Source organism: Salvia hispanica, chromosome 3 (assembly GCF_023119035.1).
Source record: "Salvia hispanica cultivar TCC Black 2014 chromosome 3, UniMelb_Shisp_WGS_1.0, whole genome shotgun sequence".
Classification (NCBI taxonomy): domain Eukaryota; kingdom Viridiplantae; phylum Streptophyta; class Magnoliopsida; order Lamiales; family Lamiaceae; genus Salvia; species Salvia hispanica.
The window spans coordinates 2,686,743-2,706,853 of NC_062967.1; the positions used below are offsets into that span (position 1 = coordinate 2,686,743).

At 34.6% G+C, this 20,111-nt stretch overlaps 2 protein-coding genes and 1 long non-coding RNA gene across 11 annotated transcripts; 1 reads left to right on the forward strand and 2 right to left on the reverse strand.

The window, feature by feature from the left end:
• Positions 1-1,642: 1,642 nt before the first annotated feature.
• LOC125216395 lies at positions 1,643-4,227 on the reverse strand. 3 transcript variants are annotated; one of them, XR_007175405.1, is made up of 3 exons: positions 4,070-4,226; positions 2,236-2,322; positions 1,643-1,882 (listed from the first exon to the last, which is right to left on the reverse strand). It is a non-coding gene; the product is annotated as an uncharacterized LOC125216395 (long non-coding RNA). The 3 variants fall into 3 exon arrangements; XR_007175404.1 differs by having other exon boundaries at positions 1,643-1,980; XR_007175403.1 differs by lacking the exon at positions 1,643-1,882 and having other exon boundaries at positions 2,074-2,322; positions 4,070-4,227.
• A 1,873-nt stretch (positions 4,228-6,100) lies between these two features.
• LOC125212239 (3-ketoacyl-CoA synthase 10-like) lies at positions 6,101-8,609 on the forward strand. The gene is made up of 3 exons (XM_048112341.1): positions 6,101-6,701; positions 7,175-7,800; positions 7,953-8,609. The coding sequence occupies exons 1-3, from the start codon at positions 6,282-6,284 to the stop codon at positions 8,503-8,505; spliced, it is 1,599 nt and encodes a 532-aa protein (XP_047968298.1). The 5' UTR covers positions 6,101-6,281; the 3' UTR covers positions 8,506-8,609.
• Positions 8,610-8,865: 256 nt separating this feature from the next.
• On the reverse strand, positions 8,866-12,673 carry LOC125212241. Of its 7 annotated transcripts, none has more exons than XM_048112344.1 (4): positions 12,521-12,673; positions 11,536-11,644; positions 9,326-10,385; positions 8,866-9,109 (listed from the first exon to the last, which is right to left on the reverse strand). In XM_048112344.1, the coding sequence occupies exons 2-4, from the start codon at positions 11,546-11,548 to the stop codon at positions 9,055-9,057; spliced, it is 1,128 nt and encodes a 375-aa protein (XP_047968301.1). In that variant the 5' UTR covers positions 11,549-11,644; positions 12,521-12,673; the 3' UTR covers positions 8,866-9,054. The 7 variants fall into 7 exon arrangements, with proteins under 7 accessions (XP_047968301.1, XP_047968305.1, XP_047968306.1 ...); XM_048112348.1 differs by lacking the exons at positions 11,536-11,644; positions 12,521-12,673 and having other exon boundaries at positions 9,326-9,665; positions 9,909-9,961; positions 10,034-10,916; XM_048112349.1 differs by lacking the exon at positions 12,521-12,673 and having other exon boundaries at positions 9,326-10,356.
• Positions 12,674-20,111: the final 7,438 nt, after the last annotated feature.

The window sequence follows — 20,111 nt, forward strand, 5'->3', positions numbered from 1 at the left end:
CTCTTTGCTCAAATCTTAATTCATAAACGAACGTTGGCTATGTGAAAATTACTTTTATATCCTTGCTTCAGTTTTTTCAATTATTCATTATTTTTTTGTCGCGATGTGGTCCATTAATTTTAGATCAATGATTTAAAAGCTATAGTTAATGTTGATGAACAACTCTTTGCTTGTTAATGGAGAAAGTGATTATTTATACATGGTATGAGATTATTTTTTCTTTTTTTTATAGTGATTCGCAAAATAAGAAAAGGAATTGATATTCTAACACTAAATGAAAGATGATTTGCAGCTATTAATTGATTGAATAGTGAAAATAATTAAATAATCATTAACTAGTGATGGATTCTAATATAAAGTCAATAAAATTATTAATCTAAAAGAAGTTAGCATGAGTATAGGGTGGGATAAGGCATATAGTGATATAGGCATATAAATGATCCTTGAAAATCACTCCCACATTTGGTGGCAAAACAAACCTATTGTTCTTGATCATTAAATCGAGGAGCCAAACAAGGACCATGCATCTCGTAGTTTAAATTGATGGTCCACCTCACATCCCTTCTTTCTATTTTCATTGGGTTTCGAGTCGTACTACTTCCGTCCCATTCTAAGGGGAGCATTTCTTCTCGACACCAGAATTTATGTTGTGTTGTTTTGTGAGTTAAGTGGAGAGAATAAAGTAAGTAAGAAAGAAAAAGTAGAGATAATGATGTTTCTATTTTAGAAATATCAGAAAAAAAATGTGTCATTTAGAGTTGGACGGAGGAAATATTTTACTAAGCAATAACAATGTCACTATCTTCGTTTGTTTTCGTTGGAACTTCAACATATAAGCGCCAGATGCTCAATACCAGCTCAAAGATATTTCTCTGCCTCTTCTTACTTTAAAAAAAGGAAAATCTTACATTCTTGAATCGATAATCATTTTTTTATCATTTTTTTGGTTAACCTCGTATGTTTCGTCCCTTTAGGATCTGGTATTGTTACCAAGTGTGTGCATGTGTAAAATTAATTTCTCTTGATGATGGAAATTAGATATGATAGACTCGACTTGAAAGCATTAATAATAGCAGTCCCTTTAGCCACGAGAATATTCATTTATACCACCATCATTAATTTTTTTAATTGTTATTAGTATTAGCGAATTATGTAGAGAAAGCAAATAGTAATGTTTGATCTGATGACAGTTGGTTGCTATTCACGAAATGGGGTCCAAAAATTATTGTATTCACCGGTTATAGTGTGACAGCAAACCTACCTTATATCAGAATGATACAATATTGTTCCTGTGGGTGTTGGGTGAGGGTTGAAGTTGACCATTTTAAGGTCTTTAAATTAATTTGATGGAGTGTCTTAATCTGTTTGATTGATAATCTTCTATATATATAGTCAACTCTATAACTGATCATTAAAGTTGCATTATGACAGTATATAAGTCCCTATATATAGCTTTCATCTAACCCTATTGATAAAGTAGATTCTATGACTGAGATTGTATCTGTTTGATCAAATATAATATAGGAGTCTGTAGACCTCAATATTGAAGGGCAAAATAAGCTTATTATACTATTCATCCATTGTCATACATGTTACATTTGGCGAAAGGGAGTAATATATTAAATTTTGCATGCAAATTTGCCGGTTGTTGATCTGTTAATTGAGGTCAAATTGGCAGTGATTTTTTATATAAATAATGCAGATGGTGGGTGATGCACACTTGTGTATATGGGTGACACTATTTATAATGTTTAATGACCAATCCTCCACCAACTGATTACTACATTACTCCACTTTGTAATATGATCATTACAATACATTATGTAACCAGTTTTGCAGCCTAATTGAGTGGAGCAAAGTGAAGATTTCCCCACCATTTGACCTATCAAATTTCGAGAAATAAGATTAAGTACTTGAAAAGCAGAGCTTTGAGGATTGATTTAGTGATCGGTGAAATATGGCATGTATCATCACCAATATCTACACAAACAAAAATGTGAGTTTACACATTAATAGAATATACATGTAATCCTGATGCAAATGGTCCTATACTACTTTTTCAGAAGGAATATATTGGCATAAGACAATAAATCAGCTTTTCAAATTGAATAGAGAGGTAACACACTGACATTCTCTACAATTATACTACATCTATACTTTACTATATTAATTTCTTCACACACACAAACACACAGTGACAGACACATACATATACAAAAAAACATGTATACATACATTGCATGTGTAATGTCTATCACACCCGACCAAAAAGCATATTGGGAGGATGGTGATGGCACAGGGCAGTGAGGGGATATTCTTGGCCTGTGCAGGAAAAAAAGAAAACAAAAGGCAAGTTAACAATATACAACTCAATCACCACTACCATCCAATCAATAAGACTATTACTGACATTACATAACAACATCTCTTCGCCCTTAAAGAATATGTCCAGTTGATTGATTGGACTGGACTCACATGTAAACGGGACACCGAAATAGGGTCTCCTAAAATGACCCCACGGCCGAATTCAAGGTCCACAGACTCATGTCAAAATGAGCCCCAAAGTTAGTGGTCCACAAACTCATGTCAAAACGAGCCCCAAAGCTAAATGCCAATCTTTGCCCTAGCGCGGGAGTTCAGTTTGAGCTTTGAGGCCTATTTTATCGATCTTTTTGTATGAAACACTTTTCTATCCTAGAATGTTTACAGAAACTTGGCTCATGCTTTGTCCTTCATGCTCATTGGAAAATACAGTAGCATGCATCAAAGGCAAAGTAACTCATAAGGCCCTCATTTAAATTCACTTAAACAAGATAATAACTGATAGAGGAGTTGTTTTAAATCTTACAGTAAATGTTAAAACATCTCAAAAGCCCCAGTAACAAGACAACTGCCAAACTCAAAATGAGAGCACCATTAAGGGATTATTTCATACCACTTTAACAACAGCCAGACCTACAATTATGAAATAATCAAGTAAAATTGTCTTGAAAACCTATGTTAGCAAAAAAAAAAAAACAAATTTACCTTGATGAACAGACTAGTGTCGTTCCTTTACAGAGTGATTTTAAATTCAAAGCAGCAGAATTCCATATGGATGTCACAGACAAAGCAATATGGTTGGAAGCAGCTTCAGAGGCAAAGGAATTTTGATTCAGGAATCTTTTCTATTTTATACCCTATTTTGACAGAATAATGCAGCCGATGGTTATTAATGGATGAATCAGGAGCAGCCATATAGAATATCAACCTCAACTCTGGAATGAAGTGACTGGAATTATTCCAAACAAATTCTTATATGTGCAAGTATGGCAATGAAAAAATGTGCAAGGGATAGTGTGGAATTACACCATAACAGATTCTTATGTGCATTACAAATTCTAGCCTTCCTATGCATCTTTGGTGTCACACAATCAGTAGCACAAGACTCCTAAACAATGTAGGACAAGTGCATGAACACATCTATCCACTATGAACCAACTTCTTAAACAATGTCAATGAACCACTTTCCATGTTAACAAAGAAATGCATAAGTATTAAAAAGAATTGCATCATAACAGATTCATAGATTTTTGAAAGCACTTTCTAATTCTAAAAGCTGAACTCTGCTGGATTTGCATCACACAATTTGATCTCAAATAGCAAGGAGCACAAAACTTGTACATTATGCAGGATTGGAAGTACATGATCACATCTATCCATTGTTTGAACTCAAAAAAATCAACTTCTCAGATTAATCTTCACAATCAAATTATTCCACTCAAATTTTTAATCCAAACAAATTTCGACTTCGTGATGACTCAAGCAATTACTATGATATAGAAATTGTCAAGCTGTAGCTCTCGTCATATTCTGCTTCGATCAAAACTTGCTTGAATAGTTCATTAGACGATCCAATCGACATCCAAAATAATCATAAGCTGTGTAAACATTTGAAGCAAGCTCAACTACTGCCTATTCTTCAACTCAGCTAAATCAAGTGAACTCAATTAAACTACAGCAGCACATTATCAATTAGTTCACGTTTCCAACAATTGCATAAACAGGTAGTCAGGTAAGCAATACTAACCCTAAATTAACAAGCTCACGCCGGAATAACAAGCTCGCGAAGATCTGCAGCCACCTAGTCGGCACGGCACGGCCGGACTTTAGAGCTTCGCTGAGAATGCGGGCCCCAAATCCGCAATGCGAACTGAAAACTTGGAAGTTTTGGGCCTTTCGATTAGGTCCCTAACTTCAGATATGGGCCACAATAATAACTGGGCTGGACTTACTTTAAAATAAAAAAGAAAAAGAAAAAGAAAAAGAAAAAGAAAAAGAATAAAATTGGAAAATTGTTTGCTTATGAATCAGGATTTGGTTTGGGGAAATTTGGCCGTTAACAGATTTCAGAAAAAATATTTAAATACAAATAAAAAATGTAATTGAATATGTTAATATGAAGTAATAAGAGACAAAATATAATTGAATTTATTATTGATTATTTTTTAATGAAAGCTTTGTTGGGACAAATCGAAAAGAAAGTGAATATCTATGGAAGGGAAGAAGTATTTTCCACTAACACAGTAGACCATTTTTACACATATTTTATCCGTGTAGGTATTTTATTCTACATTCCGTTTTATGTCAAATTCAAAATGTTCAGTCACACACAAGCATTATTAGTTGATCTATCTATACAAACCATCATTAACTAGTGTAAGAATTAGGAACTGATTTAAATTATAAATTTTGAGTTAATGAATGCTCCAAATTAATTTTTACGCACACGAATCTTTTAATATACTTCACTTATTGCAATATTGTTACTTTATGTTAATACTAAATTATTTATATATATTTTTAAAATTTATAAAATGTCTCTATTTCGCAACTCTTTCAATAATGCGAAACTGATTTTAATACGTACACACAAAGAAAAAAAAAATCTCTATATGATACACATACATGATACAACCAATTATTCACTCCAAAATATAGCACCATATACATGTGCACAATAATTGTGTTATTGAATAGTATTTGGGCCATTTAATTATGTTAACTCGAACTAGTACCTAAGTAACCTAAAATTTAATTAGTGCATGATCATATTTAATTTAAAATTGATCTCTCTAAAAAATTATATATTTTAACATTAATTTTTAGTGCCAAAATTAGTGTGTGGGATTAGTACCTTGAATTATATGTATATTTTGTGAAAAGTTAGAACCTGGAAAATTGAAGACAGCTTTTAATTTATGTGCAAAAAAAAGCTTTTTATAAAAAGCGTAATGTACAAACATCTTTCACACTTATATCAATAATAATGGAGAAATTGATAAGTTTAGGAAAGTTCGTGAATACGATCAATAAATTCCCATGCATAATTTAGTTAATTTCGTAATCACGCCCACCTAATCCATGCATATAAACACTAATTAATTAGTAGTCATGATTATAGCTTATTGAATAAAAGCTTCCAATTTAAGTCAAATTTTTTTGATGAGTTCTATCAAACGTAAATTTTTAATAAAACCGGACTATATTAAGAATTGCAATTAATTTCACAACCCAACCCGCGTGACAGCTGATCGATAGATAAAACTGGTGTATTAATATTTCCAATTAATAATACCTTTATCCTATCGATCTGTGGTGCCTAACTAGGTTGAAAAATGATGTAATCGTACAGAATCAGCCAAGAGAGTAATGTTCCTTTTTTAATTTATCGGTGTGAATAGTTCGATAAAACATCAAATAAATATGCAAATGATATTCACCGATACTTGTTTTAGTATAGTTCACTATTTTGATTAAAGAAATTTAATATCCCAAAGGCACAACAACATTAGTTATTTTTGCTATAACAAAATTTTACTTCTACTATATTAGTTAAGCAAATACTCCCTACATGTATCATAAGTTGGTTGGAATTAGGCAATATAAACATTAAACAATGGAGAGAGAACCATTAATTCAACACAAATAATTTTCTTGAATACTTATAAATTGAACAATTAAAACGAAAAGAAGAGCCCAAATCTATACGAAATTGTGAGTCGTAAAATTTCGAACCACTTGTCATAAATGCAAGAAATAAATATTGGTTATGAAAGCTAACCAACTACCTTCGGTGCTCACATTTAATCCCCCCTCCACCCTACTCCGCCGCCGGCCCCTCTACCACCACCATAAATACACCACTTGATCTCATCTCATCAATCATCCACCCCACCACATTATTTCAATTATCCCAAAAAAAACCCAAAAAAAAAAAGAAAAAAAAATAGTGTTGATCGATGAATATGGCGAGGGAGCAAGACTTGCTGTCGACGGAAATCGTGAACCGCGGCATCGAGTCGACGGGGCCGGATGCCGGGTCGATGACGTTCTCGGTGAGGGTGCGGCGGAGGCTGCCGGAGTTTGTGAATTCGGTGAACCTCAAGTATGTGAGGCTGGGGTATCACTACTTGATCAATCATGGGGTGTATTTGGCCACGGTGCCGGCGCTGGTGCTGGTGTTTGGGGCGGAGGTGGGGAGCCTCAGCAGGGAGGAGATGTGGCGGAGGGTCTGGGACAGCACGGCCGGGTATGATCTCGCCACCGTTGTGGCTTTCGTGGCGCTGTTTGTGTTCACGGTGTCGGTTTACTTCCTCTCGCTGCCGCGTTCCATTTATCTTGTTGATTTTGCTTGCTACAGACCAAACGACGATTACAAGGTATTATCTATATATATTGAGTTAAGTCAAATAATATAGATTCACAATTTGAACTAAAATATAACTCACTTATGTAATTCTTGTGGGACTCTCTATCTCCAATTGGTTTTTGTTTTAGTGTTTTTTGATGGGACAAAATGGAAACAAAAGTGAAACAGTTACTTTATGCGTATATGTGATTAATATCCGAATGAGAGGGGTTGTATTTAATAGAACATGATATATGCTTATGATAAATTACCAATGTACTTGTTACCTAGGAATACTTATGCAAAATGGACTTGCTAGATTTCCTTTCAATACTAAAATCTAGTCTCTTGAATCTACTATTGAAAGACCCTTTGCTTCATCAAGTCAATTTTAAGAAATTGTTAAGAGGGAAAAAATAATGCAATCTGACATAAAATAGCAAAATGATTCATTATTTCAAAATCAGGATTAGTTACCAGTTCATCAATTCTGATGTAATGCAGGTAACAAAAGATGAATTCATCGAGCTAGCTCGAAAATCGGGCAAATTCGACGAAGCAAGCCTCGAATTCCAGAAGCGGATCCTCAACTCCTCGGGCCTCGGCGACGAGACCTACGTCCCGAAATCCATCGGGTCGCCGGAGAACACGGCCACCATGAAGGAGGGGCGCGCGGAGGCGTCGACCGTGATCTTCGGCGCCCTGGACGAGCTCTTCGAGAAGACGCGCCTCCGCCCCAAGGACGTAGGCGTGCTGGTGCTCAACTGCAGCCTCTTCAACCCGACGCCGTCGCTCTCGGCCATGATCATCAACCACTACAAGATGCGCGGCAACATCCTCAGCTTCAACCTCGGCGGCATGGGCTGCAGCGCCGGCCTCATCGCCCTTGACCTCGCCCGCGACATGCTGCAGGCCAACCCCAACAACTACGCCGTCGTCGTCAGCACCGAGATGGTCGGGTTTAATTGGTACCCCGGGAAGGACCGCTCCATGCTCATCCCCAACTGCTACTTCCGCATGGGCTGCTCCGCCCTCCTCCTCTCCAACCGCCGCCGCGACTACCGCCGCGCTAAGTACACCCTCGAGCACATCGTCCGCACCCACAAGGGCGCCGACGATCGCAGCTTCAGGTATCTCATTAATCTTAAAATCACGTTGGTCAAATTCTAGTCTATTTGAATTTTGACTAGTCAAATCGGAAATGATTTATTATTCGTGATTTTATAGGCAATTAACCCTAAAGTTTTTAAGTGTATATATAATTATAAGAGTGATTGTGTAGGAGTGTATATCAAGAAGAAGACAGCGAGAAGCACAAGGGGCTAAAAGTCAGCAAAGATCTTGTAGAAGTCGGAGGCGACGCGATCAAGACGAACATCACAACGCTGGGGCCGCTAGTCCTGCCGTTTTCGGAGCAGCTCCTCTTCCTGTTGACGCTGGTGTGGAAGACGGTGCTCGGAAACGAGGGTGGCCAGCCGTACATCCCGGACTACAAGCTGGCGTTCGAGCACTTCTGCGTGCATGCAGCGAGCAAGACCGTGCTGGACGAGCTGCAGAGGAACCTGAAGCTGAGCGACAAGAATCTGGAGGCCTCGCGCGCCACTCTGCATAGGTTCGGCAACACCTCCAGCAGCAGCATATGGTACGAGCTGGCCTACCTCGAGGCCAAGGAGCAGGTCAGGAGAGGGGATCGAGTCTGGCAGCTGTCGTTTGGATCAGGTTTCAAGTGCAACAGTGTCGTCTGGAAGTCGCTGAGGAGGAGCCGGAGGCCGGAGAGTGGCCCCTGGCTCGACTGCATCGATAGGTATCCGTTGCAGGGGAATGGGGATTTTTAGATGTTTTGGTTTTCATTAACATATGTTACACTATTCTAATACTTAACGCAAGGACGTTGTGTTCCAATTTTTTCCTGGTGCATAATTTAGATATTTTTGTTACATTGGCTAGTGGGCTTGAAATTGGTCCTCACAGGCCACAGCAAATTCCAAATGATTAGAGTAGAGCCTTTATGATAGGTAGCAATGAAGAAACAAACTTAACATAACATGTGAAAAACAACAAAGAAACAGAGATAGAGGCAATCTCCAATGTAGATTTTCACCAAAATTTCTAGTGTTGCTCAAAGGAATATGATACAACGAATTTACTCTGATTCTGTTCTATTATATATCAAGCTTGAAAATGGGAATTTGCAATTACAGGAAATAGAATACGTATATACTAATACAACTTCAATCAACAAAAATTCGGTTGCCTGAAAAGTCTTATTCGCAATATTTAGAAATAGAAAATATAGGTTCCGGGGGTGCTCAAGTGATCGGCAGGAAGACGGACGGTTACAGGCGATTTGATTAATATGCGAAAAAACAAACAATCAATCTTTCTCAGGCAGAGGCTAACCAGTCACCATCCATCCCTTCAATTTCTTCAATATCCATGCTGCAAAATTTGAAAATTCGAGCAAAAAAATGCAACAAAAAAATGCATAGCCGTCAGTGATCTGGAAATGTGGCTCAAATCTCCTTCTATTTCACATTCAAGGAAAAGGACTATAATTCGACGAGACATGCAAGATATTAAGAGAGTGAACATAAGAGAACCAGTGAAAATGTAAAAGACCAGAAAGGATATAACAGAAACAAACTAATTCTTTACCACGGCAAAGCAGGATCTTCAAAGTAATTGTCTGAGCAAAAATCATTGCCATGCTCAGCCGTATTGAGCCAGGCTGGGAACTCCATGACTTCATCAAATGGGTAGTTCACGAAATCCTGAACGCTCTGATTCTCAGGTGTGATTTCCATTTCCTTCAAGAATTTGAACCACCAAGCTGAATTCACCAAATTCAAAGTATCATCCCATTCCATCTGGTGTTGGTCCCCAATTGACCTGATCTCAGCAATCTCCTTATCATCCATCACTGGATGCAACCCAGAATCTTCAAACTCTGCCACTGAAGCTGGTGGTTCCATGCATTGAATCTCCTCGGTGGTGGCTGAAGGGGAAGGGGAAGAGGAAGAGGTTGATGAGGATGAGTAAATTAATGAATGATTTGTACTGCAGTGGAAAGTGGAGTCCAAGTTGTTAAATCCTTGAAGATTAAGATTGAGGCCAAGTGTTTGGGGCAGTGTGAAGTTGAAATTCTCTTGGACAAGTGGTGGTGGTGGAATAGGAGAAACGGACCAAGAATAAGGAGAAGAAAATCTCGGTGGATGGGAGAAATTATCAAGATAACTACCTGGGAATCTATCAGGAATTAAGGAATTTGAAGCATAAACTCTTGGATTTCTCCTGCACTTCAATTTGTCTTCATGTTCTAAAGAAAAATGATGAGATGAAGACTCAAAGAGCGGAGTTTCAGACCTTACTTCCATTTTCTGCTGCAGCAGCTGTTGTTCACTGGCTTTTTTCATAGATGCTCTATGAAACTTAAGGGCAGTGACGATTTCTCGCCGCGCTTCAGCCATATTTAGCAGCCTTTCTTGATAAGGTCTGCTGGTATGCAGCCGTCTCCTTACTTTCTTTTTGTGTGGTTGAGGCGGCGGAGGGGATTTTTCTCGTTTCTGATCAGAAAAGCCATCACAACTATTTCCAAACAAGCTTCCGTTGCTCGAATTCCCATCTCCATCTCCCTCTAAGCTGGAACTGGATGATTCTTTGGTTCGTGAAGAGGAAGAGGATGATAACTGTTTAACAAGATTTCGAATGTAAGCACCTGACAAATGGGGCTCATTCAGTGTCTCAAGCCTCTCAGTTTCTACTCCACCATTTTTAGACATTGACAACGAAGATTTACCCCTCATATTTCTCTAACTAACAAGATTTCTCAAATTTGGATCTTCAATTTCAATATGTTAAAATGGAAAATGGAAGGATGAAGAGAGGGTGGTCAAGAAAATCATTCTTTCGCCTGGGGGCTGAAGCAAAGAATGCAGATAACAGGTAGGATGAAGAGGTGGTCGTGGCTGTTATAAATATCTGCCAACACAGTCTAGGCTATTAAATTCTCTTGGTATTTTCCTATTTTGGCTAACAACTAGATTTCTTTTTTATTTTTGAAATTATTTTTTTAATCTGCGGGGGATAGACTAGTCAGTGGTAGTTGAGGAAGTTTCACATTTGATTTTGCCCTGTTGCTGCAGATAGTCATAATCAATTGTTTTTTTACCAGATTCCTGACTAGCAACTAATTTCACAGTCCAAGTTTAGTTCAATCCTCGAGAAATGCTTAGGGCCAATTTTAATTTTTTATCAACTAATAATTCATTAATATGCTTTCGAAGTACATAGTGCAGCGACCGTAAGATGTTCAAGTGCATCAGAGTCTCCTGTCTGGAGCAAAATGAATCAGATAGCAGTTCTTAGGCCAGTTACAAGAAAAACCTAATAAAATCTGAAAAAATTGGCATATTATAGTGTGCTACTAAGATCATTAAGGTTTAATCTTTCATGAATATCTCAAATTTAATTTCCTGCAGAATTATCTAATAAGTCAAGACAATAAATAAATCTTAAGTACTAGACTGAGCTTGGAGAATCAAATTTGAGGGCATAGCAGTTTCACATGAATCAAGTTCACAATCAAATAAGTGAAATAAATATCAGAGAAATGTTACCATGTCATGATAAAACTGTTTTAGATTTCTAGTAGTTTCCAAATGCAATAAGTCCATAAACGACACGATGACAAAAATAATGTACTTTTTTAACATGGAAAAGAAGTAACAATATGAAATGTGGTTCTTCAACTTTCAATATTTTGATTTATTTTTATTTCTCAACATGATTAAGTCATTTGATGAAACGAACTTGGACCGTTTATAAAGTCATAAAAACAGACTGCACAGGACAGAATAGGTCCATACCTTCCCCCCTCATTGTCTCAGTTTTTATTAGCTTTCATGCTCTTTTCCATCCAAGCAGCTTTTTGGATTATTGGTTTATGAGTGTTTTACAATGGCTCTGCAGCAGCACCTGTAGGAAAAACAATTTTAGTATATGTTGTTGCTATTTCAAATAGATTTCTAAACAAAAGGCACCTAAATGTTTTTTAAGCATTAAATGAATAAAAAAAGATGGGACTTCAACCAGATATAAGTGGTTTACACTTTACCCCACCATTACTAAGTCTGTAACAACCCTAAAAACAGCAGCATAGCAATTGCTATTTCTTAAAGAAACATATTTACTCATTTCATAGTAGTATAACTTTTGCATCTTCCCTTACTCCTCGGTTCTTCAATTGTTTCTGGTCTAATGCTAATCTACACAATATCAAGATTTTATTCAATCAGCTCAGCTGATTTAAATTTTGTAATGCAATTATGAAAACAGAGCAGATAATGTTTAAGAATTCTGTTAAAGCCAATTAAAATGATCAATTCATTGGTACATCAAACAATACTAAGAAACAGGACTCAGATAAATTTTCTGCTACATACAACAATATCCAATCAACTGCATTTCTGCAGCATCCAGAAGATACAAATGAGTTATCAGCTATCCCATTAACCATCAGATACATTTTTAAGTCCTTCCATTTTCCAATTGAACCATAACCTCTGCATCAATGCCAATTTTATCTCTATTTTCCCTCCTTGTTAACTGCACTTACAAATTCCATGAGTTTCTCTGGTTAAAAAACACATTTCTACTGTGCAAGTGTAGCTCCAGTTTGAACTCATTTTGGCTTTGATTTCATATTTATCTAATATAATTATGATTTTATGATTAAAGAGGAAACTCTGATTCAGCAAAAGATGACAAATGTGCATATGTGATCAAAACCTAAAATAATTCAGCAATAAAAAAAAGCAGCGGCTCCAGAAATTATCCAAAGGGGGGAAATACCTGCTGCAGCTTCCACCAATCCGGTGCCGCCGCATCGAAATTTTCCGCCATAACTCGTATACATATCCACACAATTAATACTCATGCGCGTATGATCCCTTTCACACCGCCGCTGCAGTATTCAATTACTATTATAATGTTTGGTGATGACGATGATGAGAGAAATCTGATTCATTGAGATACATATCAAAATTTGTGTTTCAATTTTAATTTACTTTTTCTTAATAGATATACTTATTTTGACAAAATATACTTTAAATTATTATTCTAATTTATTAAGGACAATATTATGTTTTTAAGCTATTATTTAAGTGAGAAGCTAGTAAACATTTGTCGTTGGCTGAAAAATTATAAGCAAAAATATTGAATACGCATGCATATAATAAAATGTAGGTATGAGATAAAAGTGAATTAATATTGTGAAATTAGTTGGCTGTTATGCTATAAATTTGGGATTGTGGTCCAATACACTTCTACGCTGCAGTGATAACAGGGCCTAGAGTTAGAGTGCTTCTACACTTTGCATTTTTTACAAATATTTTTGAATAAACACTTAAATAGTGCATGATGATGATTCTTTTTCTTGGGCAATCGTGCTATAGTATTTTGTTTGAATTCATGAGTGTATTAATTTGACGCACGCACGCAGCTCTGGGTTCATACAGCAGGAAAATGAAACATCATGTCTCGATAATTTAATGCTCCTCAATCTTAATTGGAGGGGATGATCAAATCATGAAGCTTCTAGTACATTTGAATTCAAAAATTAAAATCCTCAAATATATTCTTCTTTTTCTTTTGAAACATACTCCCTCCGTCCCACTAAATATGCAACATTTGCTTTTCAGCACAAGATTTTATGTAGTGTTGTTTTGTGAGTTAATGAAGAGAGAGTAAAATAAGAGAGAGGAAAAAGTAGGGAGAATATTGTTTCCATTTTTAGAAACGTTTCATTTTTAATGGGACAGATGAAAAGGGAAATGTTTCATTTCTAATGGGACAGAGAGAGTATATTTTATAGAAAGTTATGAATGGTGGAGATATTAGCTTACGCTCGCTCCAGGATAAACTACCTAATTTATTTTTTAATATATAAAATTTTCCAGAAAAAAAGAAATAAATCTATAAAACTCGTACTTTGAAAAAGTGCAATGAATATTAATACTCTAAACTAGAAACATAAACTTACTTGGTTGGGCTACGCATTCTACAATATAATGGCCCAAAACTTATTTAAAATAATATTGGGCTGGACCTTAAACTTGGATGACTAATTGGGATTTCCAAATAACAGCCCATTAACTCGAACGTTTTTTCAGTCGGCTGATATATATAAGCCCTCATTAAACTCAAATTATAAACTAGTACGTTTCCTCGTAGTTGAGGCGGAACTTTTCAGCACGGAGTTTTAAAAATGAATGTTGGGTGTGTTAAATAAATAAAGAAAAAGTAAGAGAGAAGAAAATGTAGAGAGAATAAAGTATAAAGTGAATAAAGTAAGAGAGAGTAAAGTAAGAGAGAGAAAAAAGTTACCATATAAGGAAATGACTCAACTATGAAGAAACTTCCCGAAATGGTAAAATGACTCAACTATGAAGAAACGGAGGGAGTAGTAATAAATTCTCACAACTGTTCCGGTAAAAGTGGAGGAGATTTGGTTTTTATTTTTATTTTATTAATTTTATTTTGTTTTAACCTCTTTACTTCACAAATTTATCGTACAAATGAGTTTTAATTTGATGATCAGATTTTATAATGCAAGTGGTGAAACTATGACTACATCACAATAGCGTATTATACTATACATTATCTTCTCTAACAATACATGAAATTTAGTAGGATGTTGACAATTTAAACTCACACCCATAAAAAAAAAAGGTCGGTTAGTTGACAATTTGAACTCACACTTCATCACCAAAAAGTCGGTTGTTCACAATTTAAACCCATACTCCATCACCAAAAACATGAATCCAAATTCATATTTAACGAAATAGAGTAAAGGGTTACAAGCAATTAGATTAATCAAGCAGGGTTCTAAGCAATCAAATTTATCCCGGTAAAGATAATTTATACTCTCTTCGTCTAATAAAACTTGAAAATAGCACGAGTTTAATTTGAAAATGGCACGGGTTTATAATCATTAATCAACAACATATTTATATTTTATTTTAGTTTTGGGTGGGAGTTGTAGGATAATTTATACTCCCTCCATCTAATAAAACCTGAAAATAGCACGAGTTTTAATTTGAAAATGACACGGATTTGTAATCATTGATCGACAATATATTTATACTTGGGCTATTATTTCTTTCTTCGGCTATAATTTCTTTATAATCAATGAAATAAATAAATTTTGATTTTGGACTTGCGATTTTTAGGGAAGTATTGATGTTTGTGGAATTCTCGCCTTCAGAGTTTCGCACGAGTAGAAGCTTTGATCCTAATGGATAGGGGACTATGGCAGACACACCCATCATCTCGATAGGGAATGGATCCCAATGAAAACTTATAGAGCTGCCAATTTTGCACTCATATGTCATATTAATTTTAATTAACACCCGCAAGTCAAATGCACAATCTGAAAAGAATCTCAATATTCTCAACTCTTGTTGGGCCTCTTCATATTTCAGGAATGAGTGGTTATTCTGTTATGGATTCCAATTAAATTAACGTCCCTATAAATATGTATTTTGTGTCGTGTGAGAAAGAACCAACCATTGAATTTTTACTGGACGTGAATCCCTTGTTGGCATGTAGTATTAGTTTAATTAAGTAAAAAATCCTCTATACAGCGATATGTTTGTTAAAGTAAAAAAATTTTACGTGGAAAGCTTGACTTTTCATACTCAAACAATGGTAAGAAAATAATTGGAAAATAAAATGACTTAATGAAAGTCAAATTGATAAAATGTTTGAACTCACACTTCATTACCAAAAAAGTTTTGAATGTAGAATAATGAGTAAAAATAAGAAATTAAATTATGATAAAAGAAACTTGAAATAATGAAACTAAGATAATTAGAAAGTAATCCCCATAAGCACTCCAACTTTTTCTCTTCTTTGGGTAATTTTTAACCGACTTTGCTTTCCATATTGTCTTGAGTGAGATTATTTAACCATAATATAACTTGTTATAGTGTAGATCTAAATAAAATCAATTCATTTACTGATTTAGATTATTAATTGTGTGAAGACATTAATTTCCAACCCTTTTTTTTATATAAATATGCCGTAGTGTTTTCTAAATCTTTATTAGCAAACATCATAATATACTTTGCATGTCACAGCATACTATTACTATGATGAAAACACTCCTCTTCATTCTTGTCAATATAGTTTCAATTGTTGATGGTCGGTTCATAATTCCCGTTGCAGATGGCACCGGTGCCATAAACAGCACCCCCATCGGTTGTGCCACTAGATTTCGATCGGAAAGTTCAAATGAACTGTCCGATGACCACATATGCGACCAATCGGGTAGAGGAAACTTCAAAAGCATTCAAGCAGTCGTTGATTCCGTCCCTCCAGGCAATTCGAAATGGATTTGCATACACGTTAAACAAGGGGAATACAAGTATGTGTATACATGATTATTCAACGCGAAACAAGTCCCTTTTTTTAATATAGTGTTGTGATATGGAGTATAATCATTTTATGCATGCAGGGAAAGAGTGTTCATCTCGAAAGATAAGCCGTTCATATACATGGTCGTGCGAATTTCCCACATTAGAGTTTTTAGCATAAATTTTGCCATTTTGAATGCCAAAAAACCCACGTGTAATAGCCAGAGCTACATTTCATCTAGTAGGCAAGATGAAACTAATGATGATATGAAAAAACTCACACAGGCAAAATTTACGCCGAAAACTTTATTGTGGGAAATTCGCACAATTTGAAAAGTTGATGATTTTTAAGACCACTTTTAATGATTGTGAGAAATACCAAATTTTTATGAAAGTTCATGATTTTTCTGACCAATTTTCTCCAACTAAGGGAAATTGGTCCGAAAAATCGAGAACTTTAATATTTTACAGATAAGAGTGAAAACAATATCGCCGACTGAAGATACAGATAGAAGACATGGGCCTGTGCCGGGCTGGCCTTCAATATAGGTGGGCCTCGGCCGGCCGGGTTGGGCTGGGCCGTCCCACTTGATATCTCTTGGCATGACCGCATCTACTGAATTTCTGCCAAATATCTTCTTCAATAAATACAGCCAATAATAATTCTATGTGACCGCATGAGCATTATTACAACTATCCGCCATTTCTGCTGAACTTTTGCCAAATATCTTCTTCAATAAATACAGCCAATTGATAATTCTATGCTAAATTGAGTAATTCTCCCAAAAAATATTCTCCCCTAAATTTAGGTAATTCACTTTAGTTTTTGAATTATTGTTAAAGATGAAAGTCACCATTTTTATTCCAGTAAAGATAATTTATACTCCCTTCGTCTAATAGAACTTGAAAATAGCACAAGTTTTAATTTGAAAATGGCACAGGTATATAATCATTAATCAACAAATATTTATATTTTGGCTATTAGGTATTTCTTTATTGGGCTAATCTATTTTATTTTAGTTTTGGGTGGGAGTTGTAGGATAATTTATACTCCCTCCATCTAATAAAACTTTTTAAATTACATGAGTTTTAATTTGAAAATGGCACGAATTTGTAATCATTGATTGACAAATTGGGCTATTAGTTCTTTATTCGGCTATAATTTCTTTATAATCAATGAAATGAATAAATTTTAATTTTGGACATGCGATTTTTAGTGAATTATTGAAAGGAAGGATATTCATATCTCGTAAGAAGGCAGGACTTAATATATTGACTAATAACCTACTGCTAATATAGCGAAATGAATACAATCAATTAGCATGATGATATTCGGGTGAATCTGATTTTCATAATAAAGAGTAAAGACTAATGATGTCCATATAGCCGTAAAATCAATTCAATGTATCACTTTCATATCAATAATATGAAAATAAAAGAATCAAACATAAAATGAGTATTAATATTATGAAATTCTTAAAATAAACAGAAAATTCAGTTTATATTAATATATCATAGATTAAAATTTTACTTGTTTCATGATACTGTGAAATGAACTATATATGATACTATAAGTTTGGCTGATTATGGAATGAGGTGTCATAATTATTCTTAATTAGTGAATTGGGTAATCAATACCAATCACAAATGCATTCAAAAAAATTTAATTGGAAAATGATTAATTGGCATCATGATGTTTTCATATCATAGTACCTTTATATTTTTATGTCATAGTACCTTTATATTTTTTGTTTGTCATAGTTATATTTTATGGATAACATCAAGAGAAAAGATAAATATTATATGTAATATGTAATAAAGTATATAATATGTAAAAATAAGTACACTATGACATATTCTGGTAATTAATGACACAAATTTGAAGGAATTGTCCCCCGAAAAAGTGTCATTAGTTACAATAAATTGTGATATCTTATGATGTGTACCTAGTTGCAAATCTAGTTTTTTTTCTTTCTTTCTTGGTGCAATGAGTGCATGGAAGTGGTAGCTCCTATAATTTTGAAAAAAAATTATTGATTAATCACCGATATTCTGAATAATTATTTTTGTAGAGCTACAGAAAATAAATACATATGAGGTATATATGACCACCTTTTAAAGGTAAATGAAAAAAGACGAGTAACTGAACTTTACGTCTTAACAGAAAAAAGCGCTTTGATTATAGCAAGTTGCGATCAGATACATAATAATTGAACAAATACGTCTTGGAAATGATATATGACATTTTAATTTAGGAGGGAGTGGAATCATCAAATTGCGCGTTTCACATATTTTCAATTACGATTGTTAGCCTCAGTCCAAAATGGCATGTCCAAAATCAAAATTTATTCATTTCATTGATTATAAAGAAATTATAGCTGAATATAGAACTAATAGCCCAATTTGTCAATCAATAATTACAAATTCGGGCCATTTTCAAATTAAAACTCGTGCTATTTTCAAGTTTTATTAGATAGAGGGAGTATAAATTATCCTACAACTCCCACCCAAAACTAAAATAAAATTGATTAGCCCAATAAAGAAATATACTACTTAATAGCCCAAATATAAATACGTTGTTGATTAATAATTATAAACCCGTGTCATTTTCAAATTAAAACTCGTGCTATTTTCAAGTTTATTAGAGGAAGAGAGTATAAATTATCTTAGTTCTCCACGAACGTCAATAATTCCCTAAAAATCGCATGTCCAAAATCAAAATTTATTCATTTCATTGATTATAAAGAAATTATAGCTGAATACAGAACTAATAGCCCAATTTGTCAATCAATAATTACAAATTCGGGCCATTTTCAAATTAAAACTCGTGCTTTTTTCAAGTTTTATTAGATAGAGGGAGTATAAATTATCCTACAACTCCCACCCAAAACTAAAATAAAATTGATTAGCCCAATAAAGAAATATACTACTTAATAGCCCAAATATAAATATGTTGTTGATTAACCCGTGTCATTTTCAAATTAAAACTCGTGCTATTTTCAAGTTTATTAGAGGAAGAGAGTATAAATTATCTTAGTTCTCCACGAACGTCAATAATTCCCTAAAAATCGCATGTCCAAAATCAAAATTTATTCATGTCCAAAATCAAAATCGCATGTCCAACAACCGGCTTTTTTTGTGATGAGATATAGATTCAAAGTATCAACAACTGAAACAAATATGTGCATTTTATTACGAAAAATTGGACTCAAAATAGGAAAATAAAACCAAGGCATTTAGCATAATTTTCATAATTACACATTATATTGCACCCACGACAATTATTTGGAAATTCGATTTTTCCCCTAGAACTGTAGGTGGGAATATTACTATTTTAGTATTTGTATATACAATTGTTGTATTCAAGTATAAGGTAAGCCTATTCATGAGTTTTTGGTGTCGAAGAGGCAATTCTTCGCCGTGAAGTGGGGGAATTCAGGGGTTTCTATTGAAGAAAGAGAGACCGAACAAGAATATGCGTTTTTTCAGTGTGTGAAATAAGAGGTAAGACTAGCCCTAAGAAAAGATAATTATACTCCCTCCGTCCCAGAAAGATTGTCCCAGTTCATTTTATGCACTCGTTTTGCAAAAATAATAATAAATAGGTAAAGTTGAAAGAAAGTAAAATAAGAAAAAGAATAATGTAGGTAAGACTATTCTCTACATTATTCTCTATTTTAATTTACTCTATCTCTACTTTAACTATTTATTATTATTTTTGCAAAATGAGGGTGAAAAAGGAAATGAGACAATCTTTCTGGGACGGAGGGAGTACCTTCTTAAAAAAAATAATGAACTCCAAAAGATTACGGTAAATGGAAAAGACAAATAAATATAACTAACTTGTTATATCTTTTATTCCAAGAATAGGTAAAGGTAACTTATAATACATTCTCAAATATCATTTTTCTCTTTGCCTCTATATTTACCTCTTCCCTTGGAGATGGTCTAATTACTTATAAGTGTAATTGGATATCATGTTACAAATAACGATCACCTGTTCGTTTTTAGATAAAACAAAAGGGTGG

What these genes read in the sequence shown, in the direction of transcription:
- LOC125212239 (XM_048112341.1), top strand. Translation starts at nt 6,282, where the DNA reads ATGAATATGGCGAGGGAGCAAGACTTGCTGTCGACGGAAATCGTGAAC. An exon ending in GACCAAACGACGATTACAAG is followed by an intron (nt 6,702 to 7,174) that starts GTATTATCTATA and finishes GATGTAATGCAG; the next exon opens with GTAACAAAAGATGAATTCAT. An exon ending in GCCGACGATCGCAGCTTCAG is followed by an intron (nt 7,801 to 7,952) that starts GTATCTCATTAA and finishes GTGATTGTGTAG; the next exon opens with GAGTGTATATCAAGAAGAAG.
- LOC125212241 (XM_048112342.1), bottom strand. Translation starts at nt 10,473, where the DNA reads ATGAGGGGTAAATCTTCGTTGTCAATGTCTAAAAATGGTGGAGTAGAA. An exon ending in GAAGATCCTGCTTTGCCGTG is followed by an intron (nt 9,110 to 9,325) that starts GTAAAGAATTAG and finishes CAAATTTTGCAG; the next exon opens with CATGGATATTGAAGAAATTG.